The 25,301-nt window shown below is 41.8% G+C and overlaps 1 protein-coding gene across 1 annotated transcript; it reads right to left on the bottom strand.

Annotated features, from left to right (window-relative positions):
* Nucleotides 1-4,417: 4,417 nt before the first annotated feature.
* On the bottom strand, nt 4,418-11,136 carry LOC308280123 (cyclic nucleotide-gated channel alpha-3-like; the record flags this gene model as incomplete). Its single annotated transcript, XM_080720386.1, has 7 exons — nt 4,418-5,766; nt 5,867-5,973; nt 8,593-8,694; nt 8,877-9,044; nt 9,251-9,304; nt 10,282-10,452; nt 11,045-11,136. The coding sequence occupies 7 exons, from the start codon at nt 11,134-11,136 to the stop codon at nt 4,418-4,420; spliced, it is 2,043 nt and encodes a 680-aa protein (XP_080576512.1).
* Nucleotides 11,137-25,301: the final 14,165 nt, after the last annotated feature.

The raw sequence follows: 25,301 nt of genomic DNA, 5'->3' as shown, positions 1-25,301 counted from the left end.
GGTGTGGTTGGGGTAAACAGATTTCACACTAGGAGGCGCACCCCATCCTCGTGGAGGGTTTTTACGCCTAGTCTAGACCAGTGGTCCTCAACCTTTTCAGGCCGCGACCCCCAAAATAATCATATTTTAACTGGGGACCCCCCACCCTGCACAAGAACTTGGAATTGTAGGAGTTGGCATTACATTTCGTTTGATCGATCCATTCCATTCATTCCATTGTGAAAATAGCCGATCTACATGCTCGTTGCGAGGCGTTGTGAGCATGTAGATCTGCTATTTTCACAATTTCTGCCTCTAATATTTGACAATTTGACCAATGTTTGACCAGAGGTACTAAAAAGGTCTTTAAAGTCCTTAAATTGTCATTTTAGAAATGTGCAGTATACATTTATACTGTATGTTGGTCTGTTTACTGTTGAGTGAGAAAACAATGTTCTCATTCTCATTTAACTAAACATCTGGGGACCCCCCAAAATAATTTGGGGACCCCTCTGGGGGTCCCGACCCACAGGTTGAGAACCATTGGTCTAGACCACTCCGGAATGGCATAACATAGACTCAGCAGTGTGACGTAGCGCTTTTTTTTTAGAGCCAAAGAGTTTGTACCGGGATACAGCATGCACTTGTCGTGCCAACTAATATAGCCAGTTGACTGGCTAATCCTTTCCCTATCCCTGCTAATTGCTCGGTGCAGGCACGTTGTGTCGTCTTCTATGAATAGACACCATCACACTGCAGAGCCTGTTTTAGAATCTCTCTCTTCTCCCCCCCCCCCCCCACGGTTTAGTTGTAATTCCACCTGTAGAGTCAAGGCATTGTGTGCTACATTGAAAAGAAAAGGTAATTGACTGCTTGTTTGTCACCTACAAACCCCCAACCCCAGCGATCCCACAGACCTCTGTATCTTGACTGTGCAACAATTCTTTGACGACGGCACTGTTTGTCGTCTTCCCTTTTTTGTTGGGGTACCTTGATTTGAATGCCAACTGTGAAAATAGACCCCACCCCCAAACACCCATCAGCACTGGCAGTTCCCCTTATTTTTATTTGGTTTTATTTAGCTTTTCTTTTTCTTTTTTTCACAAATAGATTTTGACAGTTAAATAGGGGTGTGTAATCACTGTTTTAAGAAACAAACCGAAAAATAAGGACATGAGTCACGCCCGCCTATTTGCTGTCTTTGCACAAAGCGTGTGAACGCTGTCACATAACTTGACACACTCCCAACTCCTGTTGTCTCCTACCTCATGCCTGCTCTCGGACTCGAGCACGACTAACAAACAAACTTCCGGACTTCTGCAAGGTGGAAAAAACCATTGAGTCACAAGGTAGTAGTGCGGTGTTTCACTTCGCACCCATACACACTCGTATGCAGGGACATGTTGGGCCCCTGATTCAGCCCGGGAAAAAGATTTGTAGAGGCCCTCATTTCTTTTTTTCTTTTTTTTTTTGTTATATTTCGTCGTTGTCGGGTGGAAACCTTATATGTCCAAAACCGTTTGTTTTGTATTTATCATTTTAAAAATTATTTAAACTAGTGAAAACAGCCGATCTACAAGCACACGCCTCGCACCACGAGGCGTTGTGTGCTTGTAGATCTGCTGTTTTCACTACTTTTGTGCAACGGCCTTGTATGATGAAGCAGGGCTTTGCTTTGCGAAAAAATGTATAAATTAGAAACTTGGAGATACGAGGTTTCTGCCCGACGAGGTTTCTGCCCGCTTTTCCCAATGGCCAGCACGTCCCTGCTCGTATGCACACAACTGGAGCAGTTTCGCTTTTTTTTAGTGCTTTGCTTAGGGGTGTCTCAGTGGTATTCATTTGAGGGATGAGAGGGAGAGCGCGTCGTGCCTACCACACGTTTCCTCTCTTAAACGTTAATGGCCAACGCTGACCCCTGCCTCGCCAGAGCAGGAGTAGGAGACGAGGACGAGAGGGATGTCGTCCGGAAAGTCAGTCGAAGCACTCGCTCAGTCTTTGTATGTCTGAAATGCTAGCTCTGTTAGCTCACAGTATGCCACTAAACAAAGGCGATCGGGGTTGTGTGTGTGAGAGCCACTGCAACAGTACACAACTGCCGTGAGCCTTCCTCTCTGTGTTCCATTGCTCTTGTGGTGTTGTGTTTTTTTTTGCCACCTTTAGTTCCTGGTTTCTGCCAGACCAGGGTGGTAGACCGTTTCTAAATAATTTCTAGCGTTTAGTTTTTTTTTGCTACGGTCAGTGCCAGACAAGGGGAGGTTTGCCACATGGGACAGCACAGAACATGCCTGGGAAGCTTAGCCTATCACAGCAAGCAGGGGCAGACATTAAGGGAAATTTACTACTGGCCCCCAGGGCCAGTGGATTTTGATGATCACTGGCCCTGACGCGTGCCAAGTATTTCGCATTTCGATGTATTATTCGTTTCCACAATCGGGAACTTCCCTGGATAATATCTGAGCTGTCCCTGTGTTGTCTGCTAGACTCCCGTATGCCTGGGACACTTAGGGCAAAAAAAATAATAATTAGAAAGAAACGCTGCAAATTACTTTCAATTTCTGTTGAAGCCTAGGTCTGGCCTCAGCTGTTCTTCTTTACTTTGTACCTCTTGTTTTGTACTGCTGAAAATGCTGCTCACCTGGCTATGTACAAGGACTCTAGGGCCCAGTGAAGGAAAAAGGTGAAAGATTGAAACCTGTTCTCGGGAAGGGAAGCGGTTCTTTGTCTGTAGGTTGGTTTGAGCCGACAGTTACATTCTAAAGGATACAAATTGATTAAAAGGTTTAAAAAAAAAAGTATTGTGTTGTGAAAAAACAAACAAAAAAACATGCTGAATAAAAGTGACTGCTTTTTTTCCATCTTGTTGCCTGTCAATCCTAATTTTTTGTCCACGGGTCCCTCCTCTCCCCACACACTGTCTCTGACTTGTCAGTGTGCAGTGTCTTTGTTTAGACAGGACATAAGAGAGATGAGTAGAGTATGGGCTCAAAGGGGTGATGATGACATTGACAACACAGGTCCCTAGTCCCATTTGCATCTGGGACCTTGCATTTATGTCATCTACACTAAGGTCAGATACTGGTGTGTTTTAGCAGTTTGGTGTATAATGTCAAATCGGTTGAAAGCGTTTGTCAGCACTTTGAAGAGTACCTGAGAAGAAAAACAGTCGTCCGTATTTTAAAATTGTGGATATAGATATTTTTTTATTTCTTTACCAGACTGTAAACCACAAACTAGAATTAAATTCTTAATGTACTCCCCCCTCATTTTGTTGAATTCAATTTTTTTACTTTAAACAAAACAAGACAATACTTATGGAAAGTGGAAAAACTGTATATCTCAACAGTTTGTGGAACAACAGTATAAGTCCGTACAAGCAATATTCAGCAGACAAAGGGAGCAGATAACATTAAAACAGACAATTGAACAAAATGAGGGGTGAGTGCATTAACAATTTAACAGATTAAAAATGACTAGTTTGTGGTTTACAGTCTGGTAAATCAAAAAATATCCATTAAAAATGTTCAAATATGGACTTGGACTGTTATGCGTCTCATGTACTGATAACTGTTATTGCATTTCTGGATATGTATGCTGACGTTTAGAAGATATCCCAGTGAAACACTAATATAAGACCATAATTATAATTTAATAATTTAATTTAATTGATCACTGTTATATTTAATTCTGTTTTCATTAAAAGCACACCATAAATAGCACTACATCATTGTGACTTACAATCTGATATAGGCCTAAGCATAGTTTGATAAAGCATATTAAATCAAATCGTCTTTAAAAAGAAGTGGTACGTTAATGTGTTTAAATGTTAACATATTAAGCTATATTTGAACAAGCAACTGTGAACTCTGTTACAAAAAGGTCAATGAAATATTTACAACAATGCAATTGCCAGATTAATATAGAGGGTATGCATGCACATGCATAAAGTGAAGGGAAAATCCAGTGGCAAAGTGAGTAACATTGTTTAATGCAATCAGATAGGACTTTTCTGTTTGGATGTATTGGGCTGTCAAGGCCAGAAAGTAGTTTTTTGCCACTCAGTAGGCGTTCCCGCATAACTTCCTGGTATGATGATGATGTCACATGCATACCCTCTATTGTATCATTATATGCTGTAAATAATTACAACAATGCATAGTGTAGTTAAGGAAAATGCAGTAGTCAAAATTGCGGGAAACACTATTCAACAACAGTATATAGTAATATATTGGTTAGAAAGAAACATTCAGTGTCTGTGATTACCCAGCTGCCTTTTACAGGATGCTTTTATCCAAAACACATTACAGTACTGAACTGTAAAGTGCCAGACTCTAGCCATGTAGTATACAGTATCAGCATCCCATATCACAGTAATACTAGTATATTTGCCATTACACATAATTTCATTTTTTTAATATTGTCCTGTGTATGGGATATTCTAATCTCTTACAGTTCGGACCTCGTTCTCGATATTAGCGAGTCGCTGCTTGATCTTCCGTTGGTGGCCTTCATAGCCCTCCGATACCTTCTTGAACTTGAGCGTCATGATGTCAATGTAGCGCTCCATCAAGTCGACCTTTTCCTCCAGGTCTTTCATCTCGGTAGCTTTGGCAAGATTCTCATCAATGAGGTTGTCCTTCAGCAGGATGGACTTGCCCTTTTCCTCCAGAGCGGTCTTGGCATCTGGATACTCGAGCAGCGCGTCCATCAGGTCGTCCTTGGACAGAGCAAAGAGGTCTGAGTATCCGACGCTCCGGATGTTTGCGGTTCTCCGGTTGCCCGCCTTGCTGCCCTTGATGCCGAGGATGCTGATTTCCCCGAAGTATGCCCCGTCACTCAGGACAACAAATTGTGTGACGCCATCGTCTGCCACCACCGCCAGATTCCCTTCCTTGATGATGTACATCTCCCTGCCGATGTCACCCTTCTTGCAGATGTAGTCTCCAGGGCTGAAGACCTGCGGCTGAAGCTTGAGGACCAACTCGACCAGCAGACCGGCCTCACAGTCCTGGAAGATGCGCACTTTCTGGAGCGTCTCCAGGTGCACGTTGATGGCAATCTCTGCCTTCAGCTTGTCGGGGAGGTTCTTCAGCACCAGCTTCTCGTCACAATGCTTCTGCTCGGTCCAGAGGTAGTCGAACCACTTGACCACTCTTAACTCCAGGTCTTTGGTGACCTTTCGGAACTGCATGTACTGCTTGATGGAGTCGATCTTGGCCTGAAACTCGACGCGCTCCGCGTTCATGTTGGAGATCATGGCACCAACGTTGCCGACGATCGTGGCAAAGATCAGGACACCGGTGAGGAAGTCGCAAACCACAAAAAAGTACTCAATATCTCGGACAGGGGGTGGCGTCTCTCCAATCGTGGTCAAGGTGAGTGTGGACCAGTAGAGGCAGTAGACATACTGCCTGGCCAAGCGTCCATGCACAGGGTGGTTAGGGTTGGGATACACCCAGGTGTCTGACCCAAAGCCCAATGTCTTAGATATGGCAAAGTAGAGGCAGCCGTTCCAGTGGATGATGATGACGATGTAAAGCACGAGGTTAGCGATTCGAAAGATGTTGGGGAAGTTGGTTCGAGTCTCAGTCCGGTCAAAGAACTCAAAAAGGCGACCTAGCTTGAAGAGCCTGTTGAATCGCCACTCCGGGTTATGAATGCCAATTTGTAAGAACACAAAGTCAGTGGGAAACATGGATATCACGTCCAATTTGAACTGCCTTGTCTTCATGTATCTTTCCTTTAGGACCTTCTCATCCTTCACAAGCAGTCCTTGCTCCAGAAAACCTGTTGACACAAGAGGATGGGAACCCATGAATGATTAATCATACATGTATGTTTTTTTATTAAATACTGCATGTCTCCACATATTCAGCATATTACTTACCTGTCCTTGTTCTCACAAATGTGTCTATGTAGTACAAAACATCCGAGAGGTAGTCGAGAACCAGCCAGAGTGTTAAATTTTGTACCTGGAGTTCATTGAAACAAGACCTGTGGTGGAAGCATAAATAAACAAAAAGACAACTCAGATGAAAATGTTTAAACCACCACATGAAAAAAAAAAACATGCATGTGATTAAAGGATCATAACGGTGTCAATACATGTCATTGTTTAGTCACAGCTTTGGCAAAATATTGTATATTCATTTGCATTTACCCATTCATGGCTTTGATTTTAGATTTAGCTTTTTTTTTCGTACTTAATTTTGATTAAATGTATTGACCTAACCTTGGTAAATACGTCATGGATATTTTAATTTAGTTTATAAATCTATCTTTTATCCAGGGACTAGTTTAGGTCTGTTGAATAAATAGGGATCTTTAACGAGTCCTATTAAGAATCCAACTTTTCAACTTAATCTGCACTTAAATGCAATGATAACTGCCAAAAGTGGGCCATTAAGTTCACTGTGTTTGGCTGTCTGTGCAAATAGATTTTTATACCATAGCCTACTACCGCAACCATGGCTTCCTTGAAAATCAAACAAACCGCCGTTTGCTTTGGGTAATGGTCAAGTTTACGGTGAGTTGTAGTTGAAGGGATAAATATGCCAGAACACTTGTATAGTTTTTTAAGCCTTCACAGTTGGGAAACTACAGGTTTCAAGTTACTGTACTCTGTTTAGTACAGTGCGGTTATACAAAATGTTTAGTTATACAAAAAATGCGAAAAAGAATTACAACCAAATATCGTAATAATCTCTACTATTACACAGAAGGCTATACCGTAGTATAATCCAGTCAAGTGTATGGTGATGTGTTATGGGTAGAATTCCCATCTATCGGGGGCGCCTGGTGGCCTAGTGGACCAGGCGCATACCATTATAGGCATTGCCATTTCGGCATCAATGCCTGTCGGCGTCGCCGGTTCGATTCCCAATCCGGGCGACCTTTGCCGCATGTCACTCCCTGTCTCTCCCCCCATTTCCTGTCAGTCTACTGTCCTATCCAATAAAGGCAAAAAGGCCCAAAACAAATCTTTAAAAAAAAAAAGAATTCCCATCTATCATTAAATACACTAGAAGCTGGGCCGCCCTTCGGGCGGCCCAGCGTCTAGTCGGCGACCTGGCCAACTCGGGAACGATGTAAATAGAGAATGAATGCCCCGCCCTTTAATGCAAACCCCATTATACCTGTTGTCATAGGACCTGTTTTGACCATCTGTTTGCCTGTGTCCATTTATGCCCATATATGGAGATATCTGTATCTGTCTGTCTGTCGGCGTCCATTTTATGTCCATATATGGAGATCACTGCAGATATAGTTCTGGGTCCATTTTATGCCCATATGCCCATATATGGAGATATCTGTCTATTTGTGTCCATTTTATGCCTGCCCCACCCTTTAATGCAAACCCCAATATACCTGTTGTCATAGGACCCGTTTTGACCATCTGTTAGCCTTTGTCCCCACCCTTTAATGCAAACCCCAATATACCTGTTGTCATAGGACCCGTTTTGACCATCTGTTTGCCTTCTGTTAGCCTTTGTCCCCACCCTTTAATGCAAACCCCAATATACCTGTTGTCATGTTGGCGACCTGGCCAACTCGGGAACGATGTAAATAGAGAATGAATGCCCCGCCCTTTAATGCAAACCCCATTATACCTGTTGTCATAGGACCTGTTTTGACCATCTGTTTGCCTGTGTCCATTTATGCCCATATATGGAGATATCTGTATCTGTCTGTCTGTCGGCGTCCATTTTATGTCCATATATGGAGATCACTGCAGATATAGTTCTGGGTCCATTTTATGCCCATATGCCCATATATGGAGATATCTGTCTATTTGCGTCCATTTTATGCCTGCCCCACCCTTTAATGCAAACCCCAATAGGACCTGTTTTGACCATCTGTTTGCCTGTGTCCATTTATGCCCATATATGGAGATATCTGTATCTGTCTGTCTGTCGGCGTCCATTTTATGTCCATATATGGAGATCACTGCAGATATAGTTCTGGGTCCATGTTATGCCCATATGCCCATATATGGAGATATCTGTCTATTTGCGTCCATTTTATGCCTGCCCCACCCTTTAATGCAAACCCCAATATACCTGTTGTCATAGGACCCGTTTTGACCATCTGTTAGCCTTTGTCCCCACCCTTTAATGCAAACCCCAATATATGGAGATCTCTGCACACACAGTACCGGTTGCGGAAAACTCTGATGTCAGACATCAGCTCCGCATTCGGGGATTCATTTTATGCCCATATCTGGAGAACGCGCGTGCCGGTGGGAAGAACGGTTCTCGAGATTCACATACATACATACACATTCACAGAGATTTTTTGTTGACTCCTGGCGTACGTGATGTCAGAGCCTTTTATGAAGTGATGTCACAATGAGTCAGCGATTGTGCCGATTTCCTCAGGAACAGCCTGATGTTAACAATCAGCTCCGCGTAAGGAGATTCCGAACGTTTCGCGCCGCTTCGGGAAAACCGCATGCCGAGTCGGGCCGAGGCCCGGCACTGCACTCCGCGCCGCAGCGGGGAACGCGCGTGCCGAATCTGAAGCCGGTGGGACGAACGGTTCTCGAGATACGCGGATTACAAACAAACAGACAGAGATTTGTCGCATTTATAGATAGATAGTATGGAATGAGACCTTGTCACCAGAATCATCATGTTGTAGGAGACGGGAATAGCGAAGAAACAGAGCCAGTAGTAGTATGTGTCTGTTGCAGGGTCCAGAATCCAGACCTCTTTCCTGCAAGAGAAAATGTAGATTTGCTTAAAAAACAAACAGATGGAATATAAAAGCAATAAAAGCAATATAGAAGCAATTTAGATAAATATTTCCAATTATGAACTGTAATTCTAAATTAGAAACTAGCCACTGACTTATCATAACATAATGTTTATTATTTTCATGCTTAAGCCCATACTCACGGGGGCTCTTCCTTTTTCTTGTCATCCTTTTTATCATCTTTCTTGGGTTCCGGCTTTTTGTCATCTTTCTTCTCGTCTTTTTTCTCGTCTTTCTTCTCATCTTTCTTCTCATCTTTTTTCTCATCTTTCTTTTCATCTTTCTTCTCATCTTTTTTCTCATCCTTTTTGCTGTGAACAACGTTCACAAATGTGGCAGGTTAGAATGTAGTTCATAACCTCACTTCATGTGAAATGCATTAATAGAGCCACATGGTGGCAGTATAATACCTTTTTGTGATGTTTTGCTCTAACTGAATATTGACTAAAAGAAACCATCAGAAATAAATAACATGAATATGTCAACTCACTGACTACACACAGTATACTCCACTTACTCAGTATTATTGCAGTTGTTCATGTTCAGTGCAGCCAGTGGCATTTGACCATTGCTGAAATAGAAGAACATTTATTCATCAGTTTAAATAGTTTTTTTTGTGTGTGCGTCTGTGTGTGTTATTGAGATCAAATTGTAAAACCCAGAGTTGCACAGACACTATAGCTCCCTCTGTTACATAGCAGTGTTTCTCAATCTTTTTTGGCTTGAGTACCCCCTTTCACAGATTTTTGAATCCAAGTACCCCCTTTACCCGACAAAAACGTCACCCTTATAAAATTGCAATTAAAACCATAAAACCATCACAAATACGAAAGGGAGTGAGAGTTTCAAATGGTGCCTCCTGAACAGATTTATTTTCCACACTGTGGCCATAACATTTCAATCCAGTTTTCAAGTCAATAACTTACATTCAAACATCATTCAGTTCAGTTTTCATGTCAATAACTTACATTCAAACATCATTCAAACACATCCCAGTTGCCTGGTACCATAATTTGGGCTAGCAACTATCAGGCTCACAACACGTTTCTCCAAGTGTCATCATTAAACATAACAGTGATGTATAGGCCTACTTCTATTTTTCTTTTTTGGGGGCATTTTCTGAGTACCCCTTGCAGTACCTCTGCGTATCCCTAGGGGTACACGTACCCCCATTTGAGAAACACTGACATAGAGGGACGTTTTGAGCCCAGTCTGAAGAAGAGCAAGGGCTCAAAATGTCACTCTATATCTGCAAAATAAAAAAAGATTGGCTACTTTTATTTTATTTTATCCCAGTTCACTTCAGGGCCAGCACCTGCCTTCAAGAGGTCAAATGTACACTACTACTCTTTGACCCTACACAGTATATTGAGTAACATTTTGTTTACTCAAATCACAGAAACAGACACTGAGCTGGTTTTCAAACACATTATCGAAACTCTTTCACTCGTTTGTGTTGTCATACAGGGCAAAATGCAAGCCGCCGTCCTTAAAAACAAACATCAGGAAACGCAGACAAAACACTGTTTGACCGAGAGCTGAACTCACTTCCTGCAGCGGAGCTGGTCTGGGCTTCTTGGGGAAGTCATGCTCTCAGCCCTCCAGGCCTGTCTGAACTCAGTGTGGCTGTTCATGATGGAGTCTGCAGGGACAACCCTGGAGTCTCTGCCCCCCTGGGACCCCCAGCCCCTCACAAAGGATGGCATGAAGCGGGACAGCCTGGAGGTAAAGGTGGGGATACGCAGACATGCACACATTCTGTATCAGGGACGTGCAGAGAATGTTAGAGAGCCAGGGGCTGAATTCTCTAAAAGGGCCTTTTGGTGAAAATATTGAAAATAGCAGACCTCCAAGCTCACAGCGCATTGCGCTGCGACACATTGTGAGCTTGGAGGTCGGCTATTTTCGGTACTTGATACCCCACTAAACTAAGCATATTCAAGTCAATCTGTGGCGTAACGGCATGGATTTCCACACAGAGAGTGCAATTCTTTCAACATAAGATGCTGTATTCAAGTTCAGGAAAAGGCAATTCTCTTGAATGCTGCCTTCAGGTATGGCATGGAAAGGGGGCATTTGCATTTCTTTCACCATAGTAAAAACTGCATTCATGGTCTGGAGAGGGCACTTTTTATAGACGGATCAAAGGGCAGGGGCCCAAGCCCCCTTTGATGTTAACTTCTATACCTACCAACCATTATTGATACAAGTTGTAATGCCTTCACCAAAAATGTATAACCCATAACATGACTAAAACACACAGACTTGAATGGCACACTTTATCCATTTAAACCTTCTGTATGGCTCTAACCTGCTGCCACCTTCCATTTCCTCCAAGTCCTCAGGGCTGGTGGCAGATTGAGGGGGGTCGGGGTGCGAGTGCTCCGTGCAAATCTTGGGCATGTTGTCTCGCTGGCCTTCCTCTTCACCAAGACATCAGGCTGGGGACAGAAGAGCTACCATGGGCACAAGATAGAACAATGAAGTTCTCACTGGTAATATTTGCTCCACGTTCTTTACTGCCAATTCAACGTTCCTTAATCAGGCAACATGGGCCAACCTACTATCCTTTGACATAAGATACTCTGGTGTGACAGTGAGAATATGGTCATTGATTGCCATGTCCAGGCCAGCCTTTAGAACAGTGGTTCTCAAATGGGTCCCCAAATTATTTTGTGGGGTCCCCATATGATTAGCTTAATGTCATTGTGTTTCTCACACAATGGTAAACAAACCATTTCTAAAGTGACAATTTAAGGACTTTCAAGATGATGATGGAGAGGGCCACTACATTTTCACACCTTTTGAGCTTGTAGATCAGTAGATTTTTAAATTGGAATCCTGAAAAGTAACTTTTATTTAATTTAATGTTTTAATTTCAAATGCAATTATATATTCTTATGTTAGCTTTATGAACTTAAATACAAATACATTGGACATAAAAAATACAATAACATTTCAAAACTTGTCATTAAGCTACTAATATAGACTGAAGTAATTAAAGCGGGTCATTTGTCCATGTTTGGAATTATAACAGCTGAACTTACTCAATAATATATCAGTACTCCAATATCAACCAGCGGGCCGCATTAAGTGAAGGTTGCCAGTTGCCCATGTTTGATCTATGTGTTCACAACGCCTCGCAAAGCATGTAGATCTAGATCGGCTATTTTCACAATATTTATCTGTGGGACCGAGCCACATTAAATGGAATACCTACAATTCCATGTGCTTGTCAGGGTGGGGGTCCCCAGTTCAAATATGTTTATTTTGTGGGTCACGGCCTAAAAAGGTTGAGAACCACTGCTTTAGAAGAAGGTACCGTATTATGGGTGGGCAAATTAACATACAAAATACCAAATGTAAAATGTAAAGATGATGGAAACATATAGACTTAGCCTATGGCTTGTTTTAACAGGACAGGACATCAAGTAAGCGGCTCGGAATCTGAACCTTTTTCTTACTTTTCATCTGTCCTTTGTTGAAGAGGTTCTCTAACATTTTCATGTCAAGAACAAGTATTTGGCTGCAGACTCCCATATGAAAACAGTTTGTGCCAGGGACCCCCATAAGAAGATTTGTGTTGGTAAATTATAGGCTATTCAAAATGTTTCACAATTTCTTAATTCTTTTTCAAAATTAGCAGATTTATATGCTCAACAATGTGTCACATCATGACACATCATGTGAGCTTGTGGAGTAGCTATTTTCGAATAACCAAAGTATAAAATAAGGTCTAAATTAAACTGATCCTCATTTTACTGGGGACCCCCTGGAACCCCCTCAAGGAGCCCTAATGTTCCCCAAACTCTACTTTGAGAACCACTGCCTTATTGTGTACCACCATAAAGAACTTTTAGTTGTTTACTTCATAGAAGGAAACGTGCATCCCTCTGCATGATGTCTCTATTTTGACAGCTGAAAAAGAGGATGAAGACAGGGAAGCTACTGATACCCTAGTTCAATATTATGCGATCATTTGAATCCTCATAATGTAAGAATCAAAAGTCAAGTATGCATACACTTTTTGTATAAATGGCTCCAAAAGGAATCAAAGCCCTAACCTCTCTGTAAGGATCTAGAGATAACATGGTCATTTCGTGCTAATTAGTTTAATAGCGCCAAATTTTGCACAGATGTAGCCCAGGGCATGCTCTAATGATTTAGCTAGGGCGCCCGAGTCGACGACCTTTGGGGTCCCTACAGCGGCCAAATCTAGTTGGGCTCCCATCGACTTTCTATGCAGGAGGAAAATACCCAGAAATAAATCTGCTTTAAGTAGGATGTGCGGGGTCTAACTCGGGGTTTGTCATGATGCTGAATCCATTGCAAGCATTTGTTTTGCACAAAAAACATTCCTTGGGCTATAAATGGCCCCACAAAACGATGGTTTAGTGATGAAAAGTGATGAGTGATGGGTGCCGGCAGACTGCTGGGTGAAAGCTGGCACTTTGGCATGGGGTTAGGGTTAGGCAATTGATGACATCAGGGATCTCAAATTCTGTCTTGGTCATATATGGAGCGTGACATGAGTTGTGACTGACTGACACATGCACTCAGGATCTGCAGGGTTTCATAGTAAATGAGACCTATGGTCGCAACTAGTGCTGAGATGAGGGGTCAGGGCCAGGGGGACAGCACTTCAAATAGTTTACAACTATTTCTGTCATTCTGTGGGCTAAGGAACGACTTATACATATAACTAAAACGTATTAATATCAAAGTGTCCATAGTGGGAAGGCTGTCAGGATGAAGGGTGTGGTCGCAAAGTCAATGCAGCATGCCATGTAGCCTATTTTATATTATGATTGTTCAGTCTTTTTTGTATTCTCGTGTTTTATATGATAAATAATAAAGAGAAAGGAAATTATCTATAGCCTATTTACTGTTTTCTGTGCATTCCCTTGGACGTGCTTCAATTCAACTCACAATCTTTATCCGAACTGGAGCAGTATTGTTCAAACAATTTTAGTCCTATTAGCTTGCACAGCTTTAACTCAAATCCTTTTCGCTCAGATTATGCAGGCTAAATTTAGATCTCCAAGTCTGTGACACCTGTTGATCTCCAAGCTTTAAGTGTATGATTCTTGCAGTCAGATTTAACAAACATAGCACATGTCATACACTGTTTAAAATGTGATTAAGCCTACCTTGATTTTGTTGACAAGGCCATGCGGTCTGGTGCAAGTAGCCGTGACCCTATCCAATTGTCACGTTGAAAATTGGATTAACGATCTCAACATGTTTGTCAGTTCCAACCTCTTCCCCGTGCGTAGCCTATCAAATAACGTTCGCGTAAAGAGAGACGGATAAATCACATCCTCATCAATATCCAAAAATGTGACATTTTAATGGTAAGGTTCAGGTTGCACTTCAGCACCGTCGCCTGGACAGCTCCGCTCCGTGCGTTTTGACGCACGCCTGATCTCCGCTCAGCAGCAGCGCACTTTGTTGCGCAGTCACCAGACGGTTCAAAGGGTAGGGGGAGGGAGACTAAGAGCCTATCACAGTAAAATACCCAGTGAAAATACCCAGTGTTAATTTAACTCCGAGAGTCTAACTAGTGGAACCAAATCCGTTTGTGCACTCTCTTGGAGCAGAAAGAGCATGTAAGACACCACATCATATGGCACGTGCATGTGGTTTGGAGAAGGAGACACTTTAAACCCAACCTACTCTCACCCTTGTTAAACCAGATCTAGATTTGATCTACATTTACTTGCTGGAGAAATGTTGATTCTCTGTCCAAAAATATTTGCAATCTGCAAAAAAAAAAGAAAGAAAAAAAAGGGTATTTACTATTTATTAAATAATCAAATATGTTTTACACATAATCTAATGTTTTATGGTTATGATTCACCAGGACCCTGGATGGCTTTGTTCCAGGCTTAAAATAATTTAAGCAAATATTTTGGGGAAACTAATGGGTTTTCTATCTGTGGCACCACAAAATGGCCCCTAGGCTAGGCCTATGGTGCCACTGCCTCTTTAAAATGCAGATTTGGGTGAGGTTCACAACCTACTAAGCCCAGCGGACATGAGGACAAACTGACTAGTGACTACAGAGGCATAGGGCCTTTGGCACCCCTCACCAAATCTTTTTGGTGGCTGGATTACAAAAAACAGCCACAAGGTTTCTACCACCAATAGTAGAAAAAACAAGGGAAATCCTTTTGGCAACCTGCAGGCTGTGGCTCAGGAGAAGAAGCTAATCTTAGATCAAGTGGTGGTGTATCCCTGAGCTCTGCTAATGCCACTGCTGGTTGGCTCGTCTGGCTGTCTGCACCATGCAGCTAGCTGCAAGCATAGTGGTGGTCAGGTTGACAGTTCAGAAACCTGCCCACCAGTGACATCATCGGTAGGCAAGTATGGTCATTAAAAAAAGAAATCACACCCAATGTGAAGTGAGCGGTGCGGTGGTCGTGCTTGCATAACGTCTTCAATTGGTAATTGGTGATGTAATACAGGCTACACACACACACATTGCTATGGCAAAACGCTGAGGAAAAAGACTCGGATATAGATCTAGGATGTAATTGGTGATGTAATATGGCTACACACACACACACACACACACACACACACACACACACACACATATTGCTATGGCAAAACGCTGAGGAAAACACATTGCTATGGCAAAACGCTGAGGAAAACACATTGCTATGGCAAAACGCTGAGGAAAAGTGTCTACAGATAGGTCTAGGATGTAACTGGTGATGTAATGTGATGTAATATGGCTATACACACACACACACACATATTGCTATGGCAAAACGCTGAGGAAAACACATTGCTATGGCAAAACGCTGAGGAAAAGTGGCTACAGACACATGCACAGCCACTCTATGGAGGGGTTTGCCACCGCTCAAAAAGTGGGTTTCTGGAGCATATAAACAGTGTGCGGGCGTTCCTCTCCTTTCCATTATCCGATTTGATGTCGAGCACCTGGCCTGAATATAGGCTTGAGATGTGCACACAATTTTGTCTATGAACTGTAGTTTCTATTAGCTCAGAATCTTAATTGGTGATGTCACTGGTATATGCAGGTTTCTGCTCTTTTTCTCTCTACAGCCCTCCTCTGAGACACAGAGTGAGTGTCTTGAGCATCAGTGAGGACCAATTGTATATGAAGATAGGTTGAAAATGGGTGAAATTAAGTTCAGTGACAACGTCTTCCTCTACATCATAAAACCGGCACACACATCTCTAATAGTCATCTGTCATGCCTTTCCGGTGACCTGAGATATGGCAAGGCAGTAAAGATTGCCTCATCTTCCCCTTGAGTGTCTTAATAGTTCCTTGGAGATGATGTCAAGAGAAGTATGTAAGATGATGTGCGACCCAAGTTCCTCTGGGTCGCACTGCAAGGCATTTTCAGATGTGTCCTGCCAGGTCAGAATGCCTTGTTATATAACCTTAGTTAGATTGTTATCATATATTATACAAGTAAAGTCATACCTGTCAATCTGTGTTAATATCTACAGTAGGCCTATAATGCAAACTACAATCTCAGCAATCTAATGGTCAAATCAAGTTAAGTGACATATTATTGTTGAACAAGTGCATAACACGTTGAAACAATTGTTTTTCCTAAGAAATGACGCAACACTGACTTCTGATTCCCGAGGAGGCCTTTTTCTTACCAGACTGTCAAGAGAGATTAGTCACTACAAATGAGATTGGAACTAATCTTCTGGCTGGGGAGATGTGCAGCCATGACGATCATAACACTCAAAGAAGTTTAATCTAAATGCATTGTTAATGGCAAAACAAACGTTTTGTGTGGCCTATTATATGCACATAGTTATTTGTCAGTAATCCTGTAAAGCGTAGTAAAATAATAGTAAAAGATCATGTGAATACTTTTTCCACCACTGCTCATTTGGATTCAGTCTGCTGACACCTGAGGCTCCCAGCAGGTGCACTTATATGTTGCCCCCTAATTCTGTGTGTGTAGGAAGACAGAGGAACACAGAGTGTGTGAGTGCTCGATTACTAATTCTGCTCTGTAACATACTTTTCACCCCTTTGTCTGCAATGAAATGATCAATTATGACTCACTACTATTAAGTGTGTTAAAATATTTGCATATTTTTTATATGAGATACTTTAATGGTTTCCTGTGGAAATAAGCTTAGTCTTTTCTAGGATCTCCTTTTAGTAGACCTTGTACCAGTGAACTGTACCGTCATGAAACTGTACCTTTTCCTATGCAAACTTCTAATAAAGTCTTCAATCAATTTGTGGGTAAGTTCAGTCACTCTTAAGTAGAGTTGAATAAAGCCAAATACGTATTCATGGATGAATGCTTTTTACTCAGGTGACTCACGTTCGATGAATTGTTTTTAAAGCAAAGCATACACACAAGACTCAAAGATAGAAAATTCCAAACCTTGTATTGAAACCTCCAGCTCTGTTGAAAAACCGAGTCACCTGACAAACATGCAGAAACAGCAGGCAGTCTCAGTAGGCCATGCTTCTATCATCACCAGTCTAATCAATTCCCAGTGCTGCTGACGTGCTAACAAGCTGGTGCCACAGCACATCTACCACTCTTAACAATTAAATTCATTAGAACCGTCATGTTCTTCCCCCTTGATAACAAGGCACTGGCAATGTTTACCTTCGCCAGCACAGAGTAGCGGTAAAAACATGGTGAAAAGCTGTAAAGGATGTTTCTAACGGTCATGGTCATTGTTCTTTGATTCAAAATCATAGGGTAACCTCTTTTGTTGCCATATCAAATGGTGCTATATATATAGAACCATTAGAGATGCCTATAAGCTAAGGAACCAATAGAGAACCTTTAAAGAACCATATACGTTTTTTTTAAATCAATTTTCACAAATGTATCCTCTGCATTTAACCCATTTAGGCCTAACCTATAGAATAGGGCTAAATCAGAAATTAGCCTACAAAACAAATATGTTGTTACATACTTTGTACTGTAAGCCCCTCCCAAACAGCAAAATGTGTTCCCGGCCTGAATTTTAACAAACCATAGGAGCAGTTGGCACTATTAATACAGCCGCTGGGGAACGTTTAGGGGTTTAGTCAGGGAATATTATCAGAATTATGTCTAATTTTGGAATAAATTCCTTCTTCACCAATGTGTTTGTAAAGGTGACTAGGAATGCATCTCACGAAGACTGAAATTCAGTTTCCCTAAGGGAATCTCTGACTGCTGCTCAAAGTTGGGGTACCATTAACTTTACAATGCAGGGGGGAAATAATAATAACTAGAACTGCACTCTGTCGAGGCGCCAAATTGCGCCTTATGTACAAGTAGGCCATGTATAGCCAGCCTACTTGTGCGCCAGCAGAGCGTGCCATGAGAATGCTGGTCCCTCATTGGCTGTTAATGATGACGTTGCCAGAAAAACTGGTTCCTGATGGGCTACGGGCTTAAACACACTCAGATACCTACATGTACATATACATACGCAGCTGAACGCAGTACAATCAATAATAATAACAGTCTCCTTTAAGTAACATGCTAGGGGTCAAACTATAGGATTTTTTCATGATTCTGAATCCATTGCAAGTATCTGTTTTGCACGTAAAACACTCCTTGGGCTAAAACAGCCCAGCGACCCAAACACAAAAAATGGTTTGTGATGACCTATCTGTGGCTGTTTTTGTCCCAAGGAGTGTTTTTCAGTGCAAAATGTCATGTGTTATGCTCTGGGACATTTCTTTGTAGAAGTGCTATGCAACCACCCCAAAGAACTGCTGAAGGAACACCATTGTTATGTGATAGAGATCAATCGTAATGTAAAGAGTAGATCTGAAGTGAAATATAAAATAATACAAATAATTTGTGATGTTTATTCTAACCTGTGTACAGAGATAACACTCCACGACTGAATTAACAGTAACACATTCTACATGAACTTAACCTGTCGTTGTAGGACATGGGATTCACTGACTTAAGTGTCTTGACATGATTGGTAAATCCTATCCAGATTTTATTCAGAGATTGTAAAAATGTACCATAATGGTCCACCTGACAGGCCTGTAGGGAGATGTGATGGTGCTCAGAACTGATCTAAGGCCAGTGATAACAAATGCCCAACTGCCCATGGTCATACTGCTCGCCTCCTGTCTTTCAGGCCTGTCTATCTTCACGATTGTGATTTAGTGGTTCTCAAATAAGTTGTGCCAGCGACCCCTGTAAGAGAAGATTTGTCATCATTTGTTAATATTCATGAATTTGTTTCAGATCTACAAGCTCCCAACGCATCAGGCTTAAGTGTTTAATCTCCTCATTTCAACCTGGGGACCCCCTGGTACCCCCTTAATGACCCCTGGGGGTAGCTTGGAATCAGACGAATTCGCCGGTTCAAAACAAAATTGCCCTTGGTGATTCAGTGTCTGGCTACGCGAGGCTACCCTGGGGGTCCCTGGACCCCACTTTGAGAACCAGTGATTTAAAGATCTGTCAGTGAAAACATCTCACTGCCAGTAATGCTGGAGTATAGTGTGAACTCCTTGTCTCTGGCTTGACACATCTGTGTTGTGTGTGTGTGTGTGTGTGTGTGTGTGTGTGTGTGTGTGTGTGTGTGTGTGTGTGTGTGTGTGTGTGTGTGTGTGTGTGTGTGTGTGTGTGTGTGTGTGTGTGTGTGTGTTGTATGTGACAATAAAACCTCAAGTATCTGTCCAGATATGATGGTCATATGCAGGGCAAGTGAGAGTTTAAATTAGCAACAGTTGAACCTGCCGTGGCCGTCTTGAGTCTTGACACATTTATAGGGTCCTCCTGTACTCTGCATGGTTCTAATCACACATCTCACATCATGCTCTTATTACCATATATGGGTAAAATGGAACAAGGGGAAGGAGAGATTTCTCATTCAGTCCAGACTTTGTTCTGTTTCTGCAAGTGATCAAAAATAAACATGTTAGTGTGGATGTAGCCTGAATAGGGGGAATATTTTAAGGGGTTGACAAGGATCCTCAAATATTCCATAGCTGATTGTCTGACCTGGTTGGGGCTTGATTGTAAAGGGACCTTGCAAGTACTTATACTGTACATCACCTGTAAGTAGCACAATTTGAAACTCAAGACCTGAAAGACTCACAAACAGAAATGCTTCTATCTGCATTCCTACTGGAACTTTCGGTAACACTTTTGTGTGGTCACATAAAAAACAGACCCTATTATTAAGAGTTATTAAGGGAGAATGACTATTATTGAGGTAACCTAAACCTACTAACACTTATAAGCTCCATATTGAGGACAACTAATTTAATATCAATAAGCAATCAGTTAGGAGGTTATTGAGTGAAAAGTCTTAATGGCCTGGTAGTTGTAGAATGCAGATTAAGGCATTACTTTGCTTGAAGATGATTAATAACAGCCAATGTGGGAATACATGTAGGCCTACCTTAATAAAAAGTGTAATCAAACTTTCTCTATACATTTTATGAAGACAACATCTTTCCTTTGTTTAAGAACAGGGGAAATAGATGTACTTTCATTGCCACCTTTACTGAACATTCCCGTGTTGTTCTGCTGCCCTCTTGTGCTCAACCAGAGACATGCATTAGTGGACACTCAATCCACTCACGTGGAGCCCTGTGCACAAGGTTTAGTACCTGTAAAACATCTTGCCAAACATTAGTGCGGTTTGTTATGTCGAAAAAACAGCTCCCGTAGGACTTTTGTGCTAAAATTGATTTTTTTGCAGATCTTGGTTCTATTGGGTCCAAACTATCAGAAAATGACGGGGGTCAAATTTTCAGACCCCTCCCTCATTTCCTGGGGGCAGGTCACCTCAGTTTGGGCCCTATTCGGCTATGTATCCCCAATTTTCCATATATTTTTTTGCTAATATTGATTTGTTTGCTGTTTTGGCTTCTATAGGGACCAACCTATCAGAAAATGACGGGGGTCAAATTTTCAGACCCCTCCCTCATTTCCTGGGGGCGGAACACTTCAGTTTGGGCCCTATTCGGCTATGTATCCCCAATTTTCCATATAACTTTTGCTAATATTGATTTGTTTGCTGTTTTGGCTTCTATAGGGACCAACCTATCAGAAAATGTCGGGGGTCAAATTTTAAGACCCCTCCCTCATTTCCTGGGGGCGGGTCACTTCAGTTTTGGCCCTATTCGGCTATGTATTCCCAATTTCCCCATAGGATATTTTTTGCTAAAATTGATTTGTTTGCTGTTTTGGCTTCTATAGGGACCAAACTATCAGAAAATAATGGGGTTAAAATTTTCAGACCCCTCCCTCATTTCCTGGGGGAAGGTCACTTCAGTTTTGGCCCTATTCGGCTATGTATTCCCATAGGATCTTTTTGCTAAAATAGATATTTTTTGGCTGATTGGCTTCTATTGGGACCAAACTATCAGAAAATGACAGGGTTCACATTTTCAGACCCCTGTAGGAAGATCTTCCAGGTGTCCCATGGCATGATCTGATGGAGGAAGTTTATTCTGTCAAAGTTCTTATAGTTGATGGCCATGGGTGTTCTTCAGAACATGAAAAAGACACCAAGCATGCTGAAGCTGTAAGATCTTCAAGATACATTCAATAAAAGCATCATAACGATGATGGCTGGCTATGTTGAGGGTCGAGTTGTCTTTGATAGGTATATGGATCAGTCATTAAAAAATAAGACTCGGTAGAAGAGGGCAACTAAATCTGTAGAATACAAAGTCTTCATCCAGAGATGAAGGTCACTATGTCCATCAAGGAACTCTTGACTGCTTGATCAACCAAGGAGAAGTTGACCTGTGTGTTAGGCCAGGGACTACTTGATTATTTCTCAAGGGACAGTTCTTTCATGCTCGTTGTCATATCCTTCATCAAAGGACATTTTGAGGAGGTGCACACATGAAGAGGCTAATACTCTGATTCCTAATCAGGTCCTTGCCTCTGCTGTTAATGGTGCCTTGCGAGACATAATGTGTTTGGTCACCTTACACAGATGTCCAATTGCCCTGAGCCCTGAGTAGAGCTTCCACCAATTGAAGAGAATTGATGTAATTCAGAGAGAGGAGGGTAAGTTCCAGTTAGGAGTCTTGCCCTACCTGTTCTAAAGGCAGTACTTGAGCTCATCAAATGTGTCTGCAAAGCAGGTTGCAAGGGACAGTGCAGCTGCTCAACAATCACCTGTCTTGCACTCCTCTCTGCAAGTGTTATGGCACTGGAGACTGTGTGTGCCAACAGTATAAGGGAGAGCATAGAAACAGTGATGATGAATAGATCCTGTATTTGACAAGAATAAAAACAGAGGTAAATGCTACCCCATCCATCCAGGATATCAGTCTTAACATTTAAACCCTGTCATTTTCTGATAGTCCCTATAGAAGCCAAAATAAATCAATTTGAGCAAAATAATCCTATGGGAATACATAGCTGAATATGGCCAAAACTGAAGTGAAATGATGAAGGGGTCTGATCATTTGAACCCCATCATTTTGTGATGGTTTGTTCCAGCCAAAACAGAAACATTTTAGCCAAATAAAATCCTATATAGGTATACATATCCAAATAGGGCCAAAACTGAAGTGACCCCCCCCCCCCCCCCCCCCCCCCCCCCCCGGAAATGAGGGAAGGGTATGAAAATGTTAACCCTGTCAGTTGATACCCTGATAGTTTGGTCCCCATAGAAGCCAAAACTGCCAAAAATATCTATTTTAGCAAAAAGACCCTATGGGAATACATAGCCGAATAAGGCCAAAACTGAAGTGACCCGCCCCCAGGAAATGAGGGAGGGGTCTGAACATTTTAACCCCATTATTTCCTGATAGTTTGGTCCCTATAGAAGCCAAAACAGAAAACAAATACATTTTAGCAAAAAGATCCTATGGGGAAATTGGGAATACATAGCCAAATATGGCCAAAACTGAAGTGACCTACCCCTAGGAAATGAGGGAGGGGTCTGAAAATTTGAACCCCGTTATTTTCTGATAGTTTGGTTCCTAAAGAAGCCAAAACAGCAAACAAATCAATATTAGCAAACAAACCTATGGAAAATTGGGGATACATAGCCGAATAGGGCCAAAACTGAAGTGACACGCCCCCAGGAAATGAGGTAGGGGTCTGAAAATTTGACCCCCGTCATTTTCTGATAGTTTGGTCCCTATAGAAGCCAAAACAGCCAAAAAATATCTATTTTAGCAAAAAGATCCTATTGGAATACATAGCCGAATATGGCCAAAACTGAAGTGACCCGCCCCCAGGAAATGAGGGAGGGGTCTGAAAATTTGAACCCCAATATTTTCTGATAGTTTGGTCCCTAAAGAAGCCAAAACAGCAAACAAATCAATATTATCAAACAAACCTATGGAAAATTGGGGATACATAGCCGAATAGGGCCAAAACTGAAGTGACCCGCCCCCAGGAAATGAGGGAGGGGTCTGAAAATTTGACCCCCGTCATTTTCTGATAGTTTGGTCCCTATAGAAGCCAAAACAGCAAAAAAAACAATTTTAGCAAAGAAATCCTACGGGAATACATAGCATACCGCACTACATGGTTGGGGTTGGAGAGGTGACTAAACAAAGTGTACTGGCGCCCGACAGTCAGGCTTTTGCCAAGTCGACTCAGCACAACCCAGAAACCCTTCCATTTTTTTTAAAAATGCAAGGTTATTTAATTATTCTTCGCATGCATGCACAAATAATTGAACATAATGTTGTTTGGACTATTCATCTGCATTCTTTCATTCACTCACCACTGACCAATGCCCCCCAAGGGAGTATTATTGGTGTTAAATGTTTAATCTCAGACAATAATACTTCTGAATACAGGCAGTAAGCTAATTACATTCTCTATGGGGAATACTGAAACATGCAAGTTCACAACAGAACGGTTACAAGTTTGGAGCATGAGAAAGTCCATTATGGATTGGTATGGGTCAAGGGTTAGGGTTAGGGTTAGTCAAGAGAGGAATAATCTATTATACTCTTATGCACTCAATATTCTATGGTTCATTTATCAATGTGTTAACTGCAATAAACCCTTTTGCAAATCCCGCCCCATTCTGCCCTGTTACTATGATGGGACATTAACCCTGGGCAGATTGTTTTTATAGTGGAAGTGGATGGGATTTATTTTTCCCTTCATAGCCTCATTACAGCTATATAAAGTACCAAAGGAAAAACACCTAGGTGATATTAATAAAAAGGGAAGACAAAGGTACAGTAGTTACATTGCAAAACAGGGGATTTACCCGAAAATATATGTTTTAATTTGTTTAATCCCAGTGGGACAGAATCCTCTTTGCAGATTCTTTTATAGTGGTAGTGGATGCGATTTTTTTTCCCTTCATAGCCTCATTACAGCTATATAAAGTACCACAAAAAACACATCTACGTGATATTAATAAAAAGGGAAGAAAAAGGTACAGTAATTACATAGCAAAACAGTAGTTTTCCCCCGAAAAATAAATGTTTTAATTAGTTTAATCCTCTGGATCAGAGATAGAAAGAGAAGCGCATTGCATCTTGGGTACTAGGAAGAGGACAGAGAGAATGTTTCTCCTCACATAATAGGCTGGCTTTTCGTAATTCTGCCCATTTAAATTATATGTACCCAATCGTGACTCTTAGACCATTGATAAGGTACATGTGAACTAGTTTGTTGAAGCTTATTCGTTATGATGAGCGAGATCGCTTGACGCTTGCCGTCGCTATCACCGTACCGGCCGATCTCCGTGTCGCGCAGTGCGGACAGTTTTTGAAAGCCTGAAGCAACATTCTCCACTGCACAAACTCCACCCCCGATAGCAAAAAGTGAATGATTTTTTCTGGTTGGCCAGTCAGGGAGTCTCAGGGACCAATCAGAAGGCTGACAAACGGTCTATTGTGTAAACTGTGAGTTAAATTAACTGGTGATGAATACTAGGTGCCTACATCAGAGACAGGCCCCCATACCAGGGATCTCTGAGCATTATTAATATGTAGGCTACTCATCATTTTTACTGTCATTTCTCACTTAATCATATTATCATATTTACTCTCATCATTAGATAGATAGATAGATAGATAGATAGATAGATAGATAGATAGATAGATAGATAGATCTTTATTATCCCACGGGGGGAAATCAGTTGCCCAGAGGCAGCACAACAGTTTAAGGTTACAAAGAAGTAAGAAAAGGAGTAGGGCCTACTGTTGTAGAAAAAAAAAGTCAAGGCACAATAAAAAGATAAACAAAGAGTCAAAAAGCTGTCACAATAAAAGACTCTCGTTAATGACAATGACTGCACCATTGTTTGTTGTCATTATTCAGCAGCAGCTATACTCTATTATAATAGGCCTAGGCCTATAATTAAAATGTAATACTATCACTATATTATTATTGACTCGTAGCCCATTTAACACTATTATTGGCTCTATTGGGCCCCACCAGACCTAGTCAAGGTTGACATGACATTATAAAAAAAAAGATGTGTAACTTCTGAAAACATTGGTCCCACGCGGCCCCCCTGCTGTTCCAGGCGTCCACGTGAGCCTTAATGCCTATGTCACAACTGTTGTCCCCCGTCGACCCCCCCACCCCACCCCACCCCCCACACACAGACACAGACAGAGACAGAGACAGACAA

The sequence above is a fragment of the Nannobrachium achirus genome, assembly GCF_963921795.1.
Source record: "Nannobrachium achirus genome assembly, chromosome: 24".
NCBI lineage: Eukaryota > Metazoa > Chordata > Actinopteri > Myctophiformes > Myctophidae > Nannobrachium > Nannobrachium achirus.
Note: the sequence above shows the minus strand (reverse complement) of the source record. Positions and strands in the feature narration are given on the sequence as shown.